Source organism: Salmo salar, chromosome 03, assembly GCF_965601325.2.
Source record: "Salmo salar chromosome 03, fSalSal1, whole genome shotgun sequence".
Lineage (NCBI taxonomy): Eukaryota > Metazoa > Chordata > Actinopteri > Salmoniformes > Salmonidae > Salmo > Salmo salar.
The window spans coordinates 19613867-19638562 of NC_138293.1; the positions used below are offsets into that span (position 1 = coordinate 19613867).

General features: G+C 42.5%; 2 protein-coding genes and 1 long non-coding RNA gene across 6 annotated transcripts in view; 2 read left to right on the forward strand and 1 right to left on the reverse strand.

The window, feature by feature from the left end:
- Positions 1-984: 984 nt before the first annotated feature.
- Positions 985-21035, reverse strand: LOC123741616 (uncharacterized). Of its 2 annotated transcripts, none has more exons than XR_006769082.2 (5): positions 20591-21035; positions 8341-8538; positions 6186-6370; positions 3003-3029; positions 985-1950 (listed from the first exon to the last, which is right to left on the reverse strand). It is a non-coding gene; the product is annotated as an uncharacterized LOC123741616 (long non-coding RNA). The 2 variants fall into 2 exon arrangements; XR_006769080.2 differs by having other exon boundaries at positions 6186-6461.
- Positions 12599-19559, forward strand: LOC100194502 (protein phosphatase 1, regulatory (inhibitor) subunit 7). Of its 2 annotated transcripts, NM_001139588.1 has the most exons (10): positions 12678-12720; positions 13438-13533; positions 13715-13770; positions 14034-14099; positions 14244-14374; positions 14575-14737; positions 14980-15096; positions 15412-15516; positions 15807-15893; positions 16319-17694. In NM_001139588.1, the coding sequence occupies exons 1-10, from the start codon at positions 12681-12683 to the stop codon at positions 16493-16495; spliced, it is 1038 nt and encodes a 345-aa protein (NP_001133060.1). In that variant the 5' UTR covers positions 12678-12680; the 3' UTR covers positions 16496-17694. The 2 variants fall into 2 exon arrangements, with proteins under 2 accessions (XP_014045809.2, NP_001133060.1); XM_014190334.3 differs by lacking the exon at positions 15807-15893 and having other exon boundaries at positions 12599-12720; positions 16319-19559.
- The window catches only part of LOC106599567 (UBX domain-containing protein 7), a 29610-nt gene continuing 25513 nt past the window's right edge, over positions 20600-24696 (forward strand). For both annotated transcript variants that reach the window (XM_014190858.3, XM_014190856.3), the window contains exons 1-6: positions 20600-20694; positions 21725-21881; positions 22061-22128; positions 22279-22344; positions 22642-22754; positions 22956-23102. In XM_014190858.3, coding sequence (XP_014046333.1) covers positions 20625-20694; positions 21725-21881; positions 22061-22128; positions 22279-22344; positions 22642-22754; positions 22956-23102 — 621 coding nt within the window. In that variant the 5' untranslated portion in view covers positions 20600-20624. The remainder of the gene's footprint in view (positions 20695-21724; positions 21882-22060; positions 22129-22278; positions 22345-22641; positions 22755-22955; positions 23103-24696) is intronic.

A 24696-nucleotide genomic window follows, 5' to 3' on the forward strand; every position in this document is an offset into this window, starting at 1 on the left:
TCAAAATTTGAGACAATCTTTGGCATTGTCTTGTGTGACAAAACTTTGCATTTTAGGGTGGCCTTTTATTGTCCCCAGCACAAGGTACACCTGTGTAATTGTCATGCTGTTTAATCAGCTTCTTGATATGTCACACCTGTCAGGTGGATGGATTATCTTGGCAAATTAGAAATGCTGACTAACAGGGATGTAAATACATCTGTGCACAGCGTTTTAGAGAAATAAGCTTTTTTTAGCATTTTGGAAAATTTCTGGGATCTTTTATTTTAGCTCATGAAACATGGGACCAACACTTTACATGTTGCATTTCTATTTTTGTTCAAAATATTTCCCCTCACCTCGCTCACCCATTGAAGTTACACTGTTTTCACAAAGGTGGCCAACCTACAAAGCTTGTTGACATGACGGTGAGGAACAATGCAAACAATAGGGCTCTGGCAATCTCTTCCACTGTTTCAAAAAATGGACATTGTTAAAAGAAATCAATTGTATTTCAGGAAAAGTATTAAAGGGATGATATATAGAATGCCTCTAGAAATTGCTCCAGACAGCATTTCAAGTAGGCTTACCCTACTGAGCTCTTTCATGTACTTCAGATTGTGTGGTTAGAAAATAATCAAGGGTGGGTTATCAAATCATGTTTTCTTTTATTGTTTTGGAACCCTAACCAAATTGACCTTTTGAGTTCATCGGAGCGTATGAAAATCCTTAGATCACTGTGGTAAATTCAGCATCTCGATTTTTGCAGTGAAAGATGACTTCTGTATATTTTATAACCAGTACAAAAGTAATAAACAGGTATCCTTTCCTGCAGTCTAATGACCAAATTGCCCTCTAGTGGCCTGATGTGATACAGCCTGGATTTGAACCAGGTACTGTAGTGACTTCTCTTGCACTGAGATGCAGTGCCTTAGACCACTGCGCAATTGTTATATTTCAGTCTTCTGTGATGTACAGTACCAGTAAAAAGTTTGGACAAACCTACTCATTCAAGGGTTTTTCTTTATTTTTACTATGTTCTACATTTTAGAATAATAGTGAGGACATCAAAACTATGAAATAACACATATGGAATCATGTAGTAACCAAAAAGGTGTTAAACAAGTATATATTATATTTGAGATTCTTCAAAGTAGCCACCTTTTGCCTTGATGACAGCTTGGCAAACTCTTGGCATTCTCTCAACCAGCTTCATGAGGTAGTCACCTGTAATGCATTTCAATTAACAGGTGTGCCTTGTTAATTTGTGGAATTTCTTTCCTTCTTAATGCGTTTGAGCCAATCAGTTGTGTTGTGACAAGGTAGGGGTGGTATACAGAAGATAGCCCTATTTGGTAGAAGGCCCTGGGAGAAACGGGGACCAGAGAGTTGGACGGACCAGGGAACATATATTGTTGAATTACAATGCCCATACCCCAAAATGTGTATTTGCAGTTTCCACCATATCAAGGAGGAGTGAACATACATTTTGAGTCGAAAGGTAGGAAATGAGAATGCAATCAAGGTATTTTGGTCACCAGACCTATAACGACACAGGGCGAGACCCAGATGCAGACACTGGAGGCAGATGGTTCCAGCCTCTGATATTTATTAAAATACAAGGTCAGGTAAGGCTGAGTGGTCAGGCAGGTGGGCTCAGTGTCAGGGCAGGCTGAATGGTCAGGCAGGCAGGCTCAGTGTCAGGGCGGTCGGAACTGGGAGGGCTAGAAAAAAGACTAGGGAAACCACGCTCGTAGGCTTGACAAGACAAACTGGCAACAGACCAGGAGACAAGCACAAAGACAGGTGAAACAGATCAGGGTGTGACCAGACCACTGCTGTGTAGTGACCAGTTGACATCAGAAGTATATTGGGAAAGGAGCGTTGGGTTTTAGAGAACCCGATAGCCTTTTCCTGGACGAGGTGTTTCTGTGACGTTCTGAGGATAGTGGACGATGGAGCCAAGGACACCTGCCGGGAGGAAAAAGAAACACACACAAACACACATTTTATCAAGACGTTAAACATACCTTAGACATACAAACACAGTTAACTACTGATGTTTACTTCAGTCACGCAACAGTCACTATGCCAAAATGGGAAACGTGAGATATGAGACAACAGTAAGAAGACGTGAACACAAACACATGCACCCAACAGGTGGTAGGAGACACAGGAGGCTGCTGAGGGGAGGACAGCTCATAATAATGGCCGGAACGGAGTAAATGGAATGGAATCAAACACCTGGAAAACCATGGGTTTGATGTATTTGATACCATTCCACTCCAGTCATTAACACAAGCCTGTTCTCCCCAATTAAGGTGCCAGCAACCTCCTGTGGTAGGAGACATTAGTTATAACCACTCAGCACTACAGCAGTGTAGGGTTCAAGTGTCCATCATTCTCTCACTGATTGGTTCTGTCTACTTTTGCATTACAGTTCTGCTATAGTGGTCAATTTGGCCATTCCCATGATCTCTATTTCTATTGTGCAATGCAGATAGAGTGCATGAACATACACGTCACTCGTGTGCTAACGGCATAAGTGACATAGACCTACAACTGGGACACAATCAGGATTTACCAAAGCAGCTGCTCACTATGTTGCTGAACATGTTGGAGCGGCATCTTTCTAATGTAGGAACGTTTAGGAAGCGTGGAATCCCAATCATTCACTGTCAGGATGAGGCCTTGCATTACATAGGTGATGCCACCATACTCTGATTATGAATACTACCCATCGGCCCTAGGAATCACACTTCTGACAAAAAGGGAACTACCCATGTAAGACATACAGACACACCCACACCAGTAAAACAGACACACAGAGGCCAGTAGCATCAAAACATAAGGAAACTATGATAGAGGCTGTGTCCAGTCATGTTAATGTTTACAGGGTGTGGTTTAGGAAGCAGCAGTGCCCAGACAACCAACAAACCCATCTGTTAATATTTCATCTTCTATTAATTGTTATTACCAAGAAACCGATGGGGACAATGAGATTGAAGTGAAAACAATCTTACCTCCAGGGTGTCCTGAAAAGTTGGGATCTAAAGAGAGATGGAGAAACAAGACTCATTATCTATTGGCTCTGCTGTAATCTAGCCACAGTGCCTTCAGAAAGTATTCACATACCTTGACTTTTTTCACATTTGGTTGTGTTAAATCCTGAATTTAAAATTCATAAAATTGAGATTTTTTGTCACTGGCCTACACACAATACCCCATAATATCAAGGTGAAATTAATATTTTTGATTTTCTTTAAACAAATTAATTAAAAAATAAATACTGAAATGTCTTTAGTCACAAGTATTCAACCCCTTTGTCAAGGCATGGGTAAATGAGTTCAGGAGTAAACATTTGCTTAACCAGTTACATAGTAAGTTGCATGGACTCACTCTGTGATAACAATCGCAATAAGCTTTGACAAAAACAACATCGTGCCAGGTGTGAGGGTCGTCACCAACCCAGAGGATTGGGTGATCTCGCTCTCCGAGGCCGGCGTGAAAAAGGTCTTTAATCAGGACAATATCTGCAAGGCCGCCGGTCCCGAAGGTATTCAAGAGATCATTCTCAGAGCATGCACAGAACAGCTGGCAGGCATATTCACAGTCATTTTCAGCCTCTCCTTGTCCCAGTCTGTAATCCCCACATGTTTTAAGATGACCACCATCATTCCTGTCCCCAAGAACTCAAAGGCTTCATGCCACAATGACTACCGCCCTGTAGCACTCACTTCTGTTGATGACATTGAATGTTCCTGAGTGGCCAAATTTAAAATCTATGGCAAGACTTGAAAATGGCTGTATAGCAATGATCAACAATCAACGTGACAGAGCTTGGAAGAATTTTAAAAATAATAATGTGCAAATATTGTACAATCCAGGTGTGCAAAGCTCTTAGAGACTTACCCAGAAAGACTCACAGCTGTAATCGCTGCCAAAGGTGCTTCTACAAGGTATTGACTCAGGGGTGTGAATACTTATGTAAATGAGATATTTCTGTATTTCATTGTCTTTTTAAAATTATTTGTAATAATTCTCCCCAATTTTGTGGTATCCAATTGGTAGTTACAGTCTTGTCTCATCGCTGCAACTCCCGTACGGACTCGGGAGAGGCGAAGGTCGAGAGCCGAGCATCCTGCGAAACATGACCCAACAAAGCCGCACTGCTTCTTGACACAACGCCTGCTTAACCCGGAAGCCAGCCACACCTATGTGTCTTAGGAAACACCGTACACCTGGAGACCGTGTCAGCGTGCATGCGCCCGGCTCGCCACAAGAGTCGCTAGAGCGCGATGGGACAAAGACATCCCTGCCGGCCAAACCATCCCCTAACCCGGACGATGCTGGGCCAATTGTGCCCCATGGGTCTCCCAGTCGCGGCCGGCTGCGACAGCCTGGACTCGAACCAGGATCTCTAGTGGCACAGCTAGCACTGCAATATAGTGCCTTAAACCATTAAACCACTGCCCCACTCGGGAGGCCCTGTATTTAATTTTCAATAAATTTGCAACAATTTCTAAAAACATGTTTTCACTTTGTCATTATGGGGTATTGTGTGCAGATGAGTGAGTTAAAATAACAAATGTAATCAATTTTGAATTCTGGCTGTAACACAACAAAACATGGAATAAGTCAAGGGGTATCAATACATTCTAAAAGGTACATGTTGTCATGGGGAAGGTTCTATGTACACAATTGCTTTTATACAGCACAATAATGTTACCATCAAAGATCCAAAGTCACATATAGAATTGTGTATAAAAGTATAAAGTACATAAACATGTAATTACATGCAATAACCTTTCTCCATAGCTGACACTTTGATCAAAAATGTGTTGTTTAAATACAGATTATGAAAGCCATTCTGTAAATATCCCAGATTGGTTCTTTAAAGATCAGGGGGGAAAACAAGCGATTAACCAGTATGGTATGCTTTATAATGTCGCTCACCCTGTTGTTCAAAGATGAGGAAGCTTGTGGTAACCAGGGCAACAAAGGCCAGGCCTGCTAGCAAAGAAGCAAGGTCAGCCAGCATGGACATCCCTCCTTGAACACACAACAGGAATTCCACTGATTCCCCTGCGTCATAACTAGTGACTAAAGAAAGGGAACAATCTGTGGATTTTGTGGTGTGTAGGCCTGAGGGTGTTTGTTACACCCAACACGAGCTTCACATACACACATACAGTATATAGCCATGTTATTTATACTCTTTATTTTTATTCGTTATTCACTGTGTATTTATTCTAGAGGTGGTACCAAGTCACTATTATTTGAGTCACAAGCAGTCTCAACTCACAAGGTCCAAGTCTTTAGTTGAGTCCCAAGTAGAACGGTTTGAATCTTGAGTCAAGTCCAAGTCGTGCATTCAAAGAGCGAGTCGAGTCACAAGTTTTTCCAAGTCTCTAAGCAAGTAAAAAAAATCTATACACGCAATGCCTTGTTCAACTACAAAGAGAGACCTTGGGACTATAAGGTTAGTCAGAAATGAGTTAGTCACATATAATAGATCTTTAGATGGTTCTTCATATGTTTGTAAAGTTATATATATTTTTAAATACATTTTAAGTGAAAAATATTAACAGCTAGGAAGTTCTATCTGCATAAACCCATTTGAACTTGGCGCTAGAAGGTTCTCCATCTCCCTCTAGGTATGGTCTAGGCTAGTCTGCCAGCAATAATGGCACACAAGCAAAAAAAACAACACTGTCAGAATTCTTAAAGTAAATGATGTCACATCGTTGTTCAGTGATGACAGTAATTTGTGTAATGATCGAAATGCATTTCTTAATGTATTTGATGATGTGTTCTGACTCTATTTTGGTAAAATAGCATTATTCTACCATTTATGTATTGACATTTTTTAAAACTGAACATGTCTAATTCAGAAGTGTCAGACAGAACCTTATCTGCTATTGCACCACACTAAAAAAACACATTTACAAATGGCTCAGGATTTTGATACTCTGCACTTTATGTACCTTTTAAGGTGAGGACTTTAATGGGTTATGAAAACAAGTATTCACTACAAACCCCAGCGTTGAGCTCAGGGCAACTGTAGATAGTCACTAGGCACCACTCTAAAGGACTTCAAAGGACATCTCGCTCACACCAAGGCTCGAACATAGGACCTCTGCCTTGATAGCAACCGTGTACACTGTAAACATAGTGTCACCAAGTAGGCCTCCCCGTGACCTTACCTCCAGTGGTGGTGGGCTCAGAATGTGTGATCTCCTTCATCAGTTTGGCACAGCTCTCATGGAGTTGAATCCTGTCCAGCCTTGTGCGCTCAGTGTCCTGGTCCTAAAGCTGTTTGAGCGCTAGGGCCTGTGGTACCTCAGCTGTCCAGGTGTCTGTGTTTCGGTCCAGAGTCAGGAAGTCATTCCTGTCAACCAGGAGCTGGTCAGTCAAATGCACTACCTGAAATCCATCCAGTTTGCTTTCATGCACACGCAGGTACTGGTAAGTATGATTTTCTGGTCATGGATGGGGAAAAAAGGAAAGGAATGGTTAAGAATGAATGTAAGCTTGTCAGTCAAAGAGGTGGATTTGTCCCAGCATGGGCAATAAAAGTGTCAGGTCTCAGGTACCTGCCATTGTGCCCTTGAGCTTGGCACCTATATCTATCCTACCCTGCCTTCCTAAGGTCTTTGAAAGCCAAGTCAACAAACAGATTACCGACCATTTCGAATCCCACCGAACCTTCTCCGCTATGCAATCTGGTTTCAGAGCTGGTCATGGGTGCACCTCAGCCACGCTCAAGGTCCTAAACGATATCGTAACCGCCATCGATAAAAAAAACTACTGTGCTGCCATATTCATCGACCTGGCCAAGGCTTTCGACTCTGTCAATCACCACATCCTAATCGGCAGACTCAATAGCCTGGGTTTCTCAAATGATTGCCACGCCTGGTTCAGCAACTACTTCTCTGATAGAGTTCAATGTGTCAAATCGGATGGCCTGTTGTCCAGGCCTCTGGTAGTCTCTATGGGGGTGCCACAGGGTTCAATTCTTGGGCCAACTCTTTTCTCTGTATACATCAATGATGTCGCTCTTGCTGCTGGTGAGTCTCTGATCCACCTCTACGCAGACGACACCATTCTGTATACTTCTGCCCCTTCTTCGGACAATGTGTTAACAACCCTCCAGACGAGCTTCAATGCCAAACAACTCTCCTTCCATGGACTCCAACTGCTCTTAAATACAAGTAAAACTAAATGCATGCTCTTCAACCGATCGCTGCCTGCACCTGCCCGCCCGTCCAGCATCACTACTCTGGACGGTTCTGACTTAGAATATGTGGACAACTACAAATACCTAGGTGTCTGGTTAGACTGTAAGCTCTCCCTAAAGACTCACATCAAACATCTCCATCCTTCATTCATGCTGCCAAACATACCCTCGTAAAACTGACCATCCTACTGATCCTCGACTTCAGCGATGTCATTTACAAAATAGCCTCCAATACCCTACTCAATAAACTGGATGCAGTCTATCACAGTGCCATCCGTTTTGTCACCAAAGCCCCATATACTACCCACCACTGCGACCTGTATGCTCTCGTTGGCTGGCCCTCGCTTCATATTCGTCGCCAAACCCACTGGCTCCAGGTCATCTACAAGACCCTGCTAGGTAAAGTCCTCCCTTATCTCCGCTCACTGGTCACCATAGCAGCACCCACCTGTAGCACGCGCTCCAGCAGGTATATCTCTCTGGTCACCCCCAAAGCCAATTCCTCCTTTGGCCGTCTCTCTTTCCAGTTCTCTGCTGCCAATGACTGGAACTAACTACAAAAATCTCTGAAACTGGAAACACTTATCTCCCTCACTAGCTTTAAGCACCAGCTGTCAGAGCAGCTCACAGATCACTGCACCTGTACATAGCCCATCTATAATTTAGCCCATACAACTACCTCTTCTCCTACTGTATTTATTTATTTATTTTGCTCCTTTGCACCACATTATTTCTATTTCTACTTTCTATTTCTACTTTGCACTTTCTTCCACTGCAAATCTACCATTCCAGTGTTTTACTTGCTATATTGTATGTACTTCGCCACCATGGCCTTTTTTGCCTTTACCTCCCTTATCTCACCTCATTTGCTCACATTGTATATACACTTATTTTTCTACTGTGTTATTGACTGTATGTTTGTTTTACTCCATGTGTAACTCTGTGTTGTTGTATGTGTCGAACTGTTTTGCTTTATCTTGGCCAGGTCGCAATTGTTCTCAACTTGCCTACCTGGTTAAATAAAGGTTAAATAAATAAAAATCATGTTCTCTCAAAAGGTTTGGTTTGTGTACTGTATGTGTGTGTTTCAGTAAGTGCATACAGTTATGCATTAGGCCTACTTGTCATGGTGTTGTTGACATTTTCTTCTATCTCAAACGCCTGTTGAAAAGACTCGCTGTAGTTGCCCAACAATACAGCACGGAGAATGCCGCTGACGTCTTTCTCGCTGCTGGAGAGAGCGGCTCCGCTGATCAATACCTGCTCGACGGTCTTGACCTCACCGACCACTCCCGACCGCTGGAACTGAATGACCATGTCTACAACAAAACATATTAAAAAGCAAACATTTATAGACTATTCATTTGTTATGAACACACCCTTATATTCACAACAGTAACAATAGTGGAGAATGTTGTGGTAAAATGAACACATTGTACAATAAAATAATGGAAAAGTGAGCAATGGAAAAACTTACCCGTTTTAAAACCCAAACAAAGTTAGCAAATCAGAATGAATGTAAGTGGAAGTCGCATCTTTACAGTCCCTTCTCCTAACTAGAACGGGTATTCGATATTATACACCAGCTACCTCCAAGACGTTCTCCAAATGTAATAGATTAGTTATAAATATAACGGACTCTTTCTTCTTGTTCTCCCTTTCAAATACAAACACGGAGAATGATAAAGGATATGCCAAGGTCGACGTGGTTATCAATCAAAGGTCGTCCATAGATGTGCGTGCATATTCTCTGAACTTGACTCTACAAGAGGTCCGTCACTGTTGTCTTTCAAAAGCGCACTACGAGTTTCAGTAGTTTGGGATGTGATTGGCTGATAGGAGGTCAGAGCGAGGATGATCCCTTTAAAATGAAAAAAATGTGTAGGTTCTTCACAAGAGCGCATCAAGGCAGCCTACCTCATAGGGGTGACATAGGGACAGTTTATTGAAGCATTTTGCTTCCGAAACTGAATTGGAAATGCAAATGGGAAAATTATAAATCAATATCATGTCTGCAATTCCTTTTCCTAAATGGGTAAGCAATTTTTTGTGACACAATTCTATTTGAAATGCAAAAAAAGATGTAGCATTATCATTTTCATGATTGAGTATGCATATTGTCTGCCAATTTGATAAATAAATAACAACTTGTGTTTGATATTTCATTTCCATGGTACCATCCAGTACAACACTGACACATTAAAAAAATCTAACATAAATGCTTAAATGACAATCATTTCTAATTTTTTGCCGTTTAATTTCCTTAATGTGATAGCATGAATTGTGACAAAAAATAAAATGAATTCTGAATTGGCAATTGCAAATGCTTTTCCATAATCTGTGTGGTTTAAAGGTAAATCTAGTACTTGGAATGCTATGTCTATATACAGTATGTATCTTGTTGCAGAGGTGGATGTTTTCAAACATCATGACTCTACGGGTACAAACATAACTAGAGCACAGATGAATGTGTAGAGTTCAGTCTGTTTGTGTCTGACTCATTGTCCTATAGCTGAACACAAGACGGAAGATAGTGTTTGTAACTTCCTCTATCAAAACACAGTGTACTGTACATAGGCTACTGTGTGTGTGTGTGTGTGTGTGTGTGTGTGTGTGTGTGTGTGTGTGTGTGTGTGTGTGTGTGTGTGTGTGTGTGTGTGTGTGTGTGTGTGTGTGTGTGTGTGTGTGTGTGTGTGTGTGTGTGTGTGTGTGTGTGTGTGTGTGCAGTGGTGGATAAAGTACCCAAATGCCATACTTGAGTTAAAGTAAATATACCTTAATAGAAAATGAGGGATGACCAGAGATGTTATCCTGATAAGAGTGTGAATTTGACAATTTTCCTGTCCTGCTAAGCATTCAAAATGTAACAAGTACTTTTGGGTGTCAGGGAAAATGTATGGAGTAAAAAGTACATATTTTCTTTAGAATGTAGTGAAGTAAAAGTAAAAGTTGTCCAGAATATAAATAGTAAAGTACAGATACTCCAAAAAACGACTTAAGTAGTACTTTACACCACTGTGTGTGTGTGTGTGTGTGTGTGTGTGTGTGTGTGTGTGTGTGTGTGTGTGTGTGTGTGTGTGTGTGTGTGTGTGTGTGTGTGTGTGTGTGTGTGTGTGTGTGTGAGTGTGTGTGTGTGTGTGTGTATTTTGTTTCTCCAAAGCATTTTCTGCAATACAAAGAAAATGTAATAGGTCAAGGAGGCAGCAGCTCACATGAAGAAGTGGTCAAAGAGCATGCAGTTATCTCCATGTACCAACTAGAGCATATTATGGTACCCATGTGATGCACAGGGAGTATATCAAAGAATGATCCCTCATATGCTCTAGAGAGTTTTACCACTGTGTGCTTCAGACAGCACTGGGTCGGGATGGTAGTAGTCCCACTCACCAGCAGTAGTGTCTGAAGAGATCATCTCCTATAAAGCTTGGCACACAATGGAAGGGAATATTGTTTTGGGTGTAAAGATCTGTGTCAAGATAATAAGAACAGCGTCTTGGTCTCACTCTGTGTACTTTACTTCAAGTGGAAAACCAGACAGACAGACAGGAAGCGACTTTATAAACATTGCCTGAGAGAGAGAAAGAGTCTTCTCATGCTTTGTTGATTTAAAAAAAGCCTTGGACTGAATTTGGCATGAGGGTCTGCTATACAAATTGATGGAAATTGGTGTTGGGGGAAAAACGTACGACATTATGAAATCCATGTACACAAACAACAAGTGTGCGGTTAAAATTGGCAAACAACACACACATTTCTTTCCACAGGGCCGTGTGGTGAGACAGGGATGCAGCTTAAGCCCCACCCTCTTCAACATATATATCAACAAATTGGCGAGGGCACTAGAACAGTCTGCAGCACCCGGCCTCACCCTACTAGAATCTGAAGTCAACTGTCTACTGTTTTCTGATGATCTGGTGCTTCTTTTCTCAACCAAGGAGGTCCTACAGTAGCACCTAGATCTTCTGCACAGATTCTGACAGTAAATCTCAGTAAGACAAAAATAATGGTGTTCCAAAAAAGGTCCAGATAACAGGACACTAAATACCAATTCCATCTAGACAATGTCACCCTAGAGCACACAAAAAAATTAGACATACCTCAGCCTAAACATCAGCACCACAGGTAACTCCCACAAAGCTGTGAACGATCTGAGAGACAAGGCAAGAAGGGCATTCTATGCCATCAGAAGGAACATAAAATTAGACATACCAATTAGGATCTGGCTAAAAATACTTGAATCAGTTATAAAACCCATTGCCCTTTATGGTTGTGAGGTCTGGGGTCTACTCACCAACCAAGAATTCACAAAATGGGATAAACACCAAAATGAGACTGCCTGCAGAATTCTGCAAAAATATCCTCTGTGTACAACGTAAAACACCAAATAATGCATGCAGAACAGAATGAGGGCGATGCCCGCTAATTATCAACATCCAAAAAAGAGCCATTAAATTCAACAACCACCTAAAAGGAAGTGATTTCCAAACCTTCCATAACAAGCCATCGCCCATAGAGAGATGAACCTGCAGAAGAGTCTGGGGCTCTGCTCACAAGCACAAATAGACCCCACAGAGCCCTAGGACAGCAACACAACTAAACCCAACCAAATCATGAGAAAACAAAAAGATAATTACTTGACACATTGGAAAGAATTAACAAAAAAACAGAGCAAACTAGAATGCTATTTGGCCCTAAACAGAGAGTACACAGTGGCAAAATACCTGACCACTGTGACTGACTATGTACAGACTCACTATTAAGAGAGGCCACTCTCAAGGCAGACCTGGCTCTCAAGAGAAGACAGGCTATGTGTCCACTGCCCACAAAATGAGGTGGAAACGGAGCTGCACTTCCTAACCTTCTGCCAAATGTATTACCATATTAGAGACACATATTTCCCTCAAATAACACAGACCCACAAAGAACTCGAAAACAAATCCAATTTTGATAAACTCCCATATTTATTGGGTGAAATACCACAGTGTGCAATCACAGCAGCAATATTTTCAATATGTGTGACCTGTTGCCACAAGAAAAGGGTGACCAGTGAAGAACAAACACTATTGTAAATACAACCCATACTTATGTTTAGTTATTTTCCCTTTTGTGCTTTAGCTATCTGCACATCGTTACAACACTATATATAGACCTAATATTATTTGGGAACTTTTCTGAGTGTAATGTTTACTGTTCATTGTCTATTGTTTATTTCACTTTTGTTTATTATCTCTTTCACTTGCTTTGGCAATGTAAACATATGTTTTCCATGCCAATAAAGCCCCTTAAATTGAAAATTGAGAGAGACAGAGGGGGAGGAAGGGATGATTTTTGATCTTGAATCTCGCACAACAAAGCGGATGAACGGTACATTATGACCAGTGGCGCATCCCTTTAGAAGGCAGCCTCCTGATTGACTGAGGAGATTACCAATAAAAAAAGGGAGGGTTATCAGGAAACAAACATGGCTACCCTGTCTGTTGGAGAGCCGCAAGAGATGGAAGGTGAGTGAACAGTTTAAATACGGCATCTCAAATATTTTATCATGAGAGTGATGAAATATGTATATGTATGATATATGTATGCCCGAGGGTATTTCATTGTGTGCTACTTTGTCTCCTCCCTCCCTGAACATGCTAATCTAGCCAATGTTGTTAGCCAGATAGCTAGGTAGTAACGTTAGCTAGCTACCTTGCTTGTTAGCTATGTCATTCAATAACATCTTGTTTTCGTGCGCAAGCAAACAACTATGTAGCTACATTAGCATGTCTAATGTATTTTGTTTTGAATGGCATCCTCGTTTAATGTAGCTAGCCAGCCTAGCAACTAAGTGGGAACATTTCATGGTGATTGGTCTGTCAAGCTACGCTAGCTAGCTGGTTGGTCCTTGCTGTCCAGTCTAGTAACGTGGAGATTTTACCCTCTTGTCGGATTCTTCGACATCTAAAATAAAAATGTCGATGCAGTCGGGAAAAGAAACTTGCTGTCTTCTAAGTTCTAAACAAGATGTAATAGTTTAAATATGTTGCTAATGATGAACATGCGACTGATCAGGTAGCAGTAGGTTGCCGACAGACGCCCATAAAGTGGCGCCCATAGCATGTCAGATCATTTGAGTCTGCTACATGGGCGTTTGAGTTTTCCTTATAATGACCAAACTACATTTAAGTGACTGCCTGATTGACCCTGGCTGTGCCTTCCCATCTGTTCTCTATGTGCAGTGGACCGGAAGGGCGAGTCAGAGGAGTCTGGAGATGATGAGACCAGGAGGAAGAGCATCAATGGGAAGGTGGACGCCAATCAGCCCCATACCACAGGTGGCAATACACAAGCTATAGTTGTACACAAGTATAGTGTCACGCTTCTTAGACACAAACTGAAGAAAAGATTTTGATTTAATCTGTTTGAAAACATTTCGTGCTATTGTAGCTAGCGTGTATTTTCACTCTAGTTAGATGCTGTGTTAAGTCATCCCTTGATATGTCTCTTTGTACACAGTTAAAGAGGAGTCTCCTGTTGAAATGGATACCATAACTCTGGACCCAGAGGAAGAGGTGAGGGAGGGGGAGTAGTGTTATAATGGCGGCTGGTGGTTAAGTGTTCTGCCAGTAACCAAACGATTGCTGGTTAAAATCCCGGAGCCAACTAGGTTAAAATCTTGATCAAGGCACTTAACTCTAATTACTCCTGTAAGTCGCTCTGGATAAAACCGTCTGCTAAATGACAAATATAAAAGTTGCCGTAAGTTTACCTCATGGAATTATGAATGTTATTCCAATGTAGTTCTCTACCGAATACCTACTACTCTTATTCTCAGGATGTTGATCTTGTCCACTGTCGTATTGGGAAGATTGAGGGACTGGGGGTGTTGAGGAAGGCTAAGGTCAGTAGGTTGACTATTGTCTGTCACTCACCCATTGTAAAAACATCATATGGCTATTTTATGGAAAACATGGTTGATATCACAGTGGAGTAATGGAGACTGTCAGCACAAACAGTATGACTAGTTTTAATGCTGTGTGTCCAGACGCTCTCGCTAAGGCAGAACCTGATCAAGACGATTGAAAACCTGGAGATGTTAGTGACGCTGAAGGAGCTTGATCTCTACGACAACCAGATCTGCAAACTTGAGAACCTCCAGACCCTCAAAGAGCTGGAGTGAGTCTGACGGGACCACACACGCCAGTGTTTCCCTCCCTATCAGCTGACCTAGAGATTGCCTCAATGATCACCCTCTAATTAGTGTATTCCTCTCCCCATTTACACTGACTGATGCAACTGTTATTTCATGCACCATTTCGCACAAAGTTTCTGTACAGTTGAATTGAACTTGACTGTGTTTTGACTCTGATCTCCAGTCAGCTGGACGTGTCCTTCAATCTACTGAGGAAGGTGGAGGGTCTGGAGTGTCTGACGGGGCTAAAGAAGCTCTTTCTGCTGCACAACAAGATCAGCCACATCGCCAACCTGGACCACCTCACCGGCCTAGAGATGTTGGAGCTGGGCTCCAACCGCATCCGGGTAAGACAGAGGCCAGGTGTCACAGGCAGTCAACTGCATATTCACATAGAATTGGAATGAGTAGATCATATATTGGAATAGAATTGGAATGTGTAGAACATAATGTCTTTGCATTGGTATAGATTTGGTTTGAGTATTGTCTCACAATTGGTTGCCACTCTGCACCAGAAAGTCATTGTTGCTTTAAAGAGGTGAGGAATGATTGCTTGACCTAACTTGTGTGCATGCCTCGTTGTTTCCAGCTAATAGAGAACTTGGACAGGCTGTCCTCGTTGACGAGTCTGTTTCTGGGCACCAATAAGATCACTCAGCTGCAGCATCTGGAAGGCCTTCACAACCTGACAGTCCTCAGCATCCAGGTATGTGTGTATATCTCACACACACCATGGTTTGGGTCAATTCTGGAAGTATTCCAAATTTCAATTGGGAATAATTGTAATTTGGTTTACTTTCTAAATTGACCCTGACACAGATCACCACTGCTTCCTGTAATGTATTAATGTTTGAAAACACTGCAGAAATGTTAAATGCGCACTTTCTTGCTTTAGTGACCCAACTCTGTTTGTGTTGTTTAGTCGCCCTGAACTGTAGAAACGCATCTACTCATGATGATACAATATGAGAGACAAGTGGATTTTGGTCTCTGAAGATATGTTATGTTCATTTCTCTTCAGAGTAACCGCATCACCAAGATGGAGGGTCTGCAGGGTCTGGTCAACCTGAAGGAACTCTACCTGAGTCACAACGGCATCGAGGTCATTGAGGGCCTGGAGAACAATGTGAGTCACTGTCAACGGCAACCGCATGACTGTAGGGCCATGCACACTGCCATGGCGACCAATGAAATTACCCCAGGAATGCAATGTTTATGGAAGCCTAATAAACCAATGTAGTGATGTGGTAAAATGTTCCACACACAGCCAATGCATGTAGTCATTTGCGACTACATGTACTGTAGTTATTGCAAAGTCCATGTTGAATCAGTGTCTGCATGCTAGTTCAATGCCAAGAATTGTTTCAGAAATCAAATCGAAGTGTGTCAATTTTGATGCCGTTTGGCCACATACAGAAAAAACTCACAACTCTAGACATCGCAGCCAACCGGGTAAAGAAAATCGAAAACATCAGCCATCTAACAGACCTACAGGAATTCTGGGTAAGAGGAAAAGAGATATAAGGTTCATGGTGAATAGGAGAGACAATGGATGAGTCATTTAAGCAATAAGGGCTGCGGGATTGTGGAATATGGCCAATATACCACAGCTGAGGGCTGTTCTTATGCACGACGCAACGTGTGCCAGGATATAGCCCTTAGCCGTGGTATATTTGCAACATACCACAAACACCTGAGGTGCCTTACTGCTATTATAAACTAGTTACCAATGTAATTTAGAGCAGTTCAAGTGTTTTCATAACCATGGTACATGGTCTGATATACCACGGCTGTCAGCCAATCAGCATTCGGTGCTCGAACCACCCAGTTTATAATAAATAGAGCACTGTCACTTGTTGGAGGAAGGAATAGGTCTGTTGCTGATTGGGGAAATGTATTTGAATCACATATTAACTCCTCTTTCCCAGATGAATGATAATCAGCTAGAGAACTGGTCAGATTTGGATGAGCTGAAGAGCTCCAATGCCCTGGAGACGGTGTACCTGGAGAGGAACCCCTTACAGAAGGACCCCCAATATCGCAGGAAGATCATGCTGGCTCTGCCCACCGTACGCCAGATCGACGCCACCTTCATCCGCTTTTAACCGGGCCACACCCCCACCTCGGTGTCCCTCCACTCACCGTTCTTCCCATGCAACTGCAAAATGGACGTCTGCTTACTGCACGCAGACTCATTCACCACAGGCACACACCTACAGATAGACGAGTGTCCTTGTATACCACATACACTCCAGCACACACACATTCTGACCATCACTTTTCACTTGCCTTACTGTCTCATGTAAAACACGCATGTACACACTTACACTCACCATCTGACCTATGCTATTGTGTTAATGCATATTGATTTATTGTCAGAATTGGACTGGATAGAGGCTGGGAGGAGTGGGAGCTGCAGGGATGTCAAAAGGACCCCCTCCTTCTTTTCCCCCTTTGGATGTGGAGTAGGGAATAATTGCTCTGCCTGATTGTCCGGAGGGATGGAGAAGGCAGTCTGTTTTTCTCCCTTTGTTATTGAAATTGCACTGCACCTGGCAAGGAGGGGGGGGGTGGAGGTATTTCTGATGGTCTATTTGAGTGTTCATCACATTTCCTTCAGGAAGGTCTGAACTTACCAGACAGTCTTATTAAAAATGAAATGTGTAAAACTAAATGTGACACTGGTAGCTGCTACCTTCAGTGGTGCTAACACAGGGTGTGTATGATGGGGATATTTAGCTCCCCATAACACTAAGCTTCCCTCAGATTGTAGCTACGTTAACAGATGCTGTATCGTGGTCTGTTGTTCAATGTGAAGGATTGAACATAATTCACGCCCTGTCACAAAGAAGCATACTCAGAAGCTGGTCCACTTCGGGACAATAAAGCAAATGTGCTGTTCTGAATGCCAAATCATGACTGCACCAAGAAACAAACCAGGGGTTTGTGCATTAGGAGCAAATGTAGCAGAGCATTTTGCAATGGGGCAAAACGGAAACAAGGGAAAAAAATGTAGCAGAGCATTTTGCAAAACGGAAACAAGTGGTTCTTGGACAAGAGATGTTTCACTCTGTTTTGTGTTTTTTGCCTGATGAACATGACCCAATTACCAGAGAGTATAAACCACATGTGGAGAGTGGGATTTTTGCTATAGGATTTGTTCTCAACTGTTTCATTAATTCATTTGTTTTTAATTTAGTTTCTTAAACGGATTTGTTTTGAATGGATCAAAGACCAAGTTTGATTATTTACAATGTCCTAGTTTAAATTAATCTGCAGTCTGAGCTATACTGAAAAATAAAAAATAAATATTTTACTGAGTTACAGTTCATATAAGGAAATCAGTCAATTGAAATAAATAAATTACATCCTAATTTATGGATTTCACATGACTGGGAATATAGATATGCATCTGTTGGTCACAGATACCTAAGAAAAAAGGTAGGGGCGGCGATCAGAAAACCAGTCAGAATCTGGTATGACCACCATTTGCCTCATGCAGTGGGACACATCTCCTTTGCATAGAGTTGATCAGGCTGATTGTGGAATGTTGTCCCACATCTTCAATGGCTGTGAGAAGTTCCTGGATATTGGCGGGAACTGAAACACGCTGTCATACATGTCAATCCAGAGCATCCCAAACCTGCTCAATGGGTGACATGTCTGAGTGTGCAGGCCATGGAAGAACTGGTACATTTTCATCTTCCACGAATTGTGTACAGATCTTTGCGACATGGGACCGTGCATTATGCTGAAACATGAGGTGATGGCGGCGGTTGAATGGCATGACAATGGACTTCAGAATTTTGTCACGGTATCCCTGTGCATTCAAACTGCCACTGATAAAATGCAATTGTGTTGTCTGTAGCTTATGACTGCCCATACTAAAATCCCACGGCCACCATGGGTAACTCTGTTCACAACGTTGACTTCAGCAAACCATTCGTCCACACAACGCCGTACACGTGGTCTGTGGTTGAGACCGGTTGGACGTACTGCCAAATTCTCTATAATGACGTTAGAGTCAGCTTATGGTAGAGAGATGAACATTCAATTCTGTGGCAACAGCTCTGGTGGACATTCCTGCAGTCAGCATGCCAATTGCACACTCCCTCAACAAGAGACGTCTGTGGCATTGTGTTGTGTAACAAAACTGCACATTTTAGAGTGGCCTTTTGTCTCCAGCACAAGGTGCACCTGTGAAATAATCATGCCGTTTAATCAGCTTTTTGATATGCCACACCTGTCAGGTGGATGGATTATCTTGTCAAAGGAGAAATGCTCACTAACAGATGTAAACAAATTCATGCACAACATTTTAGAGAAATACGCTTTTTGTGGTTATGGAAAATTTCAGCTCATGAAACATGAGACCAACACTTGACATGCTGCGTTTCAATTTGTATTGTGTATTAGTCCATAAGTAAATCTTATCGCTGTAAAAAACTAACATTCAGTGGTGGTGACATTCAGATTATGAAAAGGAAAATATGACAGTCTGTAATCATATTTCCATCAAAGTGAAAAGCCCATGCATATACATTTATGGAGTCACCTATAGTTTGCACTTACTGGTACACTTCAAGGGAAACTTAGAACAGAAGTGAACAGTGTTCGTGAACAGAAATGGGCTCAGATTACCTATTGACCTGGATCAGTGGGGTCTGTCTGAGTGAATGTCTGTGTGGTATGTGGAAGGGAAGGACTGTTTGTTGTAAACTTTTATTTGTAAACCTTTATTTACCAGATTGCTCAGGATCTCTATCTCCATGCAGTACACCAACAGACTCAGAAGTTGTCCCTAACCACAGATCTAGGATCAGAAACTTTCTGTACCCATAATCAGATTTCAACCTAAACCAGTAGTGGAATGACCCTGTATCAGTGGTTAGGGACAACTTCTATTTTCTCTTGTGTGAAATGTTACCAATACAACTGGGGCTTATTCAAGAGGGTGCAACATTTAGAATGTTACAGATGGAAATGCAATGTATATTATTTCAACTATTGACTCGTTTGCTAGACAAGTTGACGGTTCTATACAAGGGATTTCTGCCCCACGACTCACTTTTTGTTTAGCTTGTTTTTAGTCATGTTTGACAAAGTGCTTTGTTGACTGTTTTTGAACTGAATGTATTATAAAAGACTAAATAAAGTTACTTCAAATTAGATTGTTTTCCCACAAATGCTTACACCACTAAACTGACTTGTAAGCCACTATGGCTGTGTTTACACAGTTAGGAAAATAATTTGGACCAATCATGTCAGCTCTGAAAAAGATCGAATAAGTAAAAATCTGATTTAATTGGTCAAAAGATCAATTAGTGGTGGAAAAAGATCAGAATTGGGCTGCCTGTGTAAACACAGCCTTATGCATGCACTGTATAAATTAGATTACATGTATTGACTATAATTACTGTACTAGTGTCAGTACTGTAACGAAAGGAGAAAATACTTTCACTTAAAAGGATACCCTTGTAGTTCAACTAGTAATTTAACTACATTTTGCAGTAGTTTAAATTTGAATCTTGGTAGTGTTTTCAATAAGTCATCACTTTTCAGCCATGTAGCGCACAGGAGGTTGGTGGCACCTTAATTGGGGAGGACAGGCTCATGGTAATGGCTGGAGCTGAATAAGTGGAATGGTATCAAACATTGTTTCTATGTGTTTGATTCCATTCCATTTGCTCCGTTCCAGCCATTTATGAGCCCCTCAGCAGCCTCCACTGGTGTAGCTAACTACTGGAACTACACTACTTTTTTGGCAAAAATAAAATGGGTAGATCATTTCCTTCCTTTCTTTTTGCATCAGACCTGCCTAATTTTCATTTGAAACAGTTTGTGTGTTTAATACACCAAATTCTGTCAACATCTGACTCCAGAGTGATGTGTTCTTGCAATTTAGTCTTTAGATATGATCATTTTTCCACGTAGTAGTTTGGATGTAGTGAACTCATTTTTCAAAGTAAAGTTAGTTATGTAAACACATTTTCTTAAGGGTAGCTTTAGTGTATGTAATTGGTAGCTTGGTAAACTATATTTTCAGAGTAGTTTCCCCTATACTGTATGGGCCTATTATTCAGCCAATGTAGTCAAACCAGAGACATGGCAATGAAATACATTACCCACAATCGAACACGAGTCTTTGTGTGACATCGGCATCTAGACAAAGCTCGCGAGTACAGAACGGCAGTACGTACGTGCATCATTTGTGTTGTTGTTGGTCGCGGTAAGATGGCGGCGATCGGGGATGGATCAGCTCCGGCGGTGAATGGGTTAATACAACAGTTCATAGCGATTACAGGTACATTTACATTTTTCCTTTAATTCTTGCAATGTTCATTGTTAATGAGTTATGTTCCAAAAATAGTAATGTCGCCCAAGCATCACAGAAAGCTGCGCAGGGATCTGACGGGGCATCAGTGCTTACTGCCCCCTGTCATCAAGGGAAAAACGAACTGGAGCACACGACCGTCAAGTGTGTGTGATCACCAGAATGGCGCATCTAACTTAACAAAAATGACTCACAGGAAAGACTAGAATTTTCTTGGGATGATGCCTGACGCGAAAAAAAAATGCTTTCTAGAGTTTCCACAAAAGTAATATAGACTCTCTGGAGGTGCAATAGCTAACGTTAGCCATGTTGCCTCGTTTTAGTGGAATGGGCGTTGGGTACAACATAAGATCTATCTAGTCGAGCTAACCTAGCCTAGGTTCCGCCTTATAACGCAATGGTGGCTGGAACATCTCCCGCCTGTCATGTTCAAGAAGCACCGGGCCAGCCTCTCTCTGCTCAAGTTACACAAAGTTTGCATGGCTGAGATGGTAATTGACTTATTCTATATTATCTCGATATAGATGGCAATTTGGCCAAATGCATCCCATTTATTTGTGATAGTATCCTTGTTCTCTGTCGAGTATACTTGAAAAGTGAAACGAACATGATAAAGTCTAACCATCTAAAGATGCAGCAATGTTTGCATGAAAGTTTAGATTGCATGTAAATTGCACATTATTTTACGCAGTTCTTGATTACCATGCACGGAGATGAACCGTTCACATAGTGAAAGTACCAGGCATTATTCTGTTCTGCCAGTGCGTTTCTCAAACAAGAACAACACATGCGCACAACCGTCCGATTTTTTTGTGAGTGATCCTTGGGGTTCAGAGCTCGGAAAATATTTCATAATAAGGATTAAGTCAACCAACCAATAAATTATTCAATGCATCAAAATATATTTCAGATTTAAATCAGGTAACTTTTTTAACATCCACATTTGATATTTCTGTGTGTGTGTGTGTCTGTGTCCATGCATGCTACTATGCTCTCCCAGGTGCCACAGAGAGTGTGGGGAAGCATATGCTCGAAGCATGCAACAACAATCTAGAAATGGCAGTGACCATGTTCCTGGATGGAGGGGGGATCGCAGAGGAGCCCAGCACCAGCTCCAGCTCAGCAGGGGCCTCCAGCAGCAGAGCTCCCCCCGCAGAGTGAGTCAGTGGCCTGCTCCATCACTGCAGAGTCCTGATATGGAGCCTGTGTTGAAACAAACCCATACTTTGAGAGATCGTCAATACTGTCCCTGCTGTTTTTAATTAAAAGCATGTTAATAAGAAAAAGAAAGGTCTGCACTCCTGGAGTTGAAGTTTAATATTGTCTGTTTTTGTAGTGACCAAGTGCGGGCGCCCATCCCTCAGAAGCAGGACATACTGGTAGAGCCAGAGCCTATGTTTGGAGGTACAGTACGGAAGTGCCACCCCATCATTTAGCTTACCTGACTACAACTTGATCCTAATGGATCTCAATGGCGCTCCCTCTCTGTTTCCCCCTGTAGCCGTCTCAGCCCATCTAACTGTCTGTCACTCTCTGCATCCATAACTCTCGCAGCACCAAAGCGACGAAGACCTGCCCGGTCCATATTTGACGGTTTTAGGGACTTCCAAACAGAAACAAGTAAGTAGCCTACCGGTCTTTGTGTAGGTGTGTTTGCATTGAATGGGGGTTTGTGTGCTGAATCCATGTTCCTGAATTGTGCCACCCAGCCCTCAGGCATCAGGCATAGCACTACTTAAAGCAGTACTTGTGTTGTGGTCATGGTCAGGTTTTCTTTTACAGTGAGCTCCAAAAGTCATTGTATGATTTCAAATCCAAAGGGCTGGAGTACAGAGCCAAAACAACAAGAAATGTGTCACTATCCCGATACATTTGGAGCTTAATGTATACGCTAACGGCTTCTCTGCCCTCCCTCAGTCCGCCAGGAGCAGGAGCTGAGGAACGGCAGTGCGGTGGATAAGAAGCTCAGCACCCTGGCGGACCTGTTCCGGCCCCCCGTTGAGCTCATGCACAAAGGCAGCTTTGAGACGGTGAGGAGCCCCCTCTCCCCTGGACACCCAAGCTCCCTAGACCTGGAGGACTGTCAGTCGACCCTCATCCAAACCGCCCTTAGCCGAAAGGATTGGATGGGTTTCTAAGCAGTACGGCAACAATTCCACCGAGCTTGCCAGAGGGCAAGGTGGAGCTATTACCAAATTGCTCATACCTATCCGGCTCCTTTCTCTCTCCAGGCGAAGGACTGTGGTCAGCTGGAGAACAAGTGGCTGATGATCAACATCCAGAATGTGCAGGACTTTGCCTGCCAGTGTCTCAACAGAGACGTGTGGAGCAACGACGCGGTCCGGACCATCATCAGGGAGCACTTCATATTCTGGCAGGTATGCAGTGTTCACACAGACGCAGATGAACGTGCACTCGCACATCAAATCAAGTCAAGCTTTATATAGCACATTTCAGACATGAATGCAACACAATGTACTTGACAGGAAAAAAACTAATAAACAATGTAAATAAAAACTGAAATATTTACTACACAAGAAACATAAGAGGGAAACGAAAACAAAAGAATAACAATTTGAAACTGAAAGACTAAAAAAGGACCTTAAGGAAAAGCAAAGCAAAGCTAAAAATGTGTTTTTAAGATCCCTTTTAAATATGTCCACAGTTTCGGCCCACCTCAGGATCTCTGGCAGGCTATTCCAGAGGCACGGGGCATAGTAACTAAAAGCTGCCTCTCCATGCCTCTTGGTCCTAGGCTTTGGGATAGTTAAAAGGCCAGTGCCAGAGGACCTGAGGGACCTACTGGATACATAACTTAAAAGCATGTCTGTAGTGGAGGAGGTTGAGAGCTTCAAGTTCCTTGGTGTCCACATCACCAACAAACTAACATGGTCCAATCACACCAAGACGGTAATGAAGAGGGCACGACAAAACCTATTCCTCCTCAGGAGACTGAAAAGATTTGGCATGGGTCCTCAGATCCTCAAAAGGTTCTACAGCTGCACCATCGAGAGCATCCTGACTGGTTGCATCACTGCCTGGTATGGCAACTGCTTGGCCTCCGACCGCAAGGCACTACAGAGGGTATTGCGTACGGCCCAGTACATCACTGGGGCCATGCTTCTTGCCATCCAGGACCTCTATACCAGGCGGTGTCAGAGGAAGGCCTTAAAAATGGTCAAAGACTCCAGCCACCCCAGTCATAGACTGTCCTCTCTGCTACTGCACGGCAAGCGGTACCGGAGCGCCAAGTCTAGGTCTAAGAGGCTTCTAAACAGCTTCTACCCCGAAGCCATAAGACTCCTGAATATCTAAACAAATGGCCACCCAGACTATTTGCATTGCCCCCCCCCCCTTTTACACCGCTGCTACTTTCTGTTGTTATCATCTATGCATAGTCACTTTAATAACTCTACCTACATGTACATACTACCTCAACTAACCGGTGCCCCCACACATTGACTCTGTACCGGTACCCCCCTGTATATAGTCTTCCTATTGTTATTTTACTGCTGCTCTTAATTACTTGTTACTTTTATTTCTTATTCATATTTTTTGGAAACTGCATTGTTGGTTAGGGGCTCGTAAGTAAGCATTTCACTGTAAGGTCTATAGCTGTTGTATTCGGCGCATGTGACTAATAAAATTTGATATTTATTGGGGTGCACAATCGTGGATTGATTTGAAATGTCACCTTACCATTCAGAAAAAGTTAATAACCAAGTTTCCATCCACAGTTTTATGCGAGTGAAGTCCACAAAATTGTTGCATTAAATAGCAAATGTGCCAACTCTGGTCTTAGCACGTATGCTTTAGCCAACAGCTGGCAGTACGCAGTGTGGGTAGGCAGTACGCAGTGTGGGTAGGCAGTACGCAGTGTGGGTAGGCAGTACGCAGTGTGGGTAGGCAGTACGCAGTGTGGGTAGGCAGTACGCAGTGTGGGTAGGCAGTACGCAGTGTGGGTAGGCAGTA

What these genes read in the sequence shown, in the direction of transcription:
- LOC100194502 (NM_001139588.1), top strand. Translation starts at nt 12,681, where the DNA reads ATGGCTACCCTGTCTGTTGGAGAGCCGCAAGAGATGGAAG. An exon ending in GGGTGTTGAGGAAGGCTAAG is followed by an intron (nt 14,100 to 14,243) that starts GTCAGTAGGTTG and finishes CTGTGTGTCCAG; the next exon opens with ACGCTCTCGCTAAGGCAGAA. An exon ending in TGGGCTCCAACCGCATCCGG is followed by an intron (nt 14,738 to 14,979) that starts GTAAGACAGAGG and finishes CGTTGTTTCCAG; the next exon opens with CTAATAGAGAACTTGGACAG.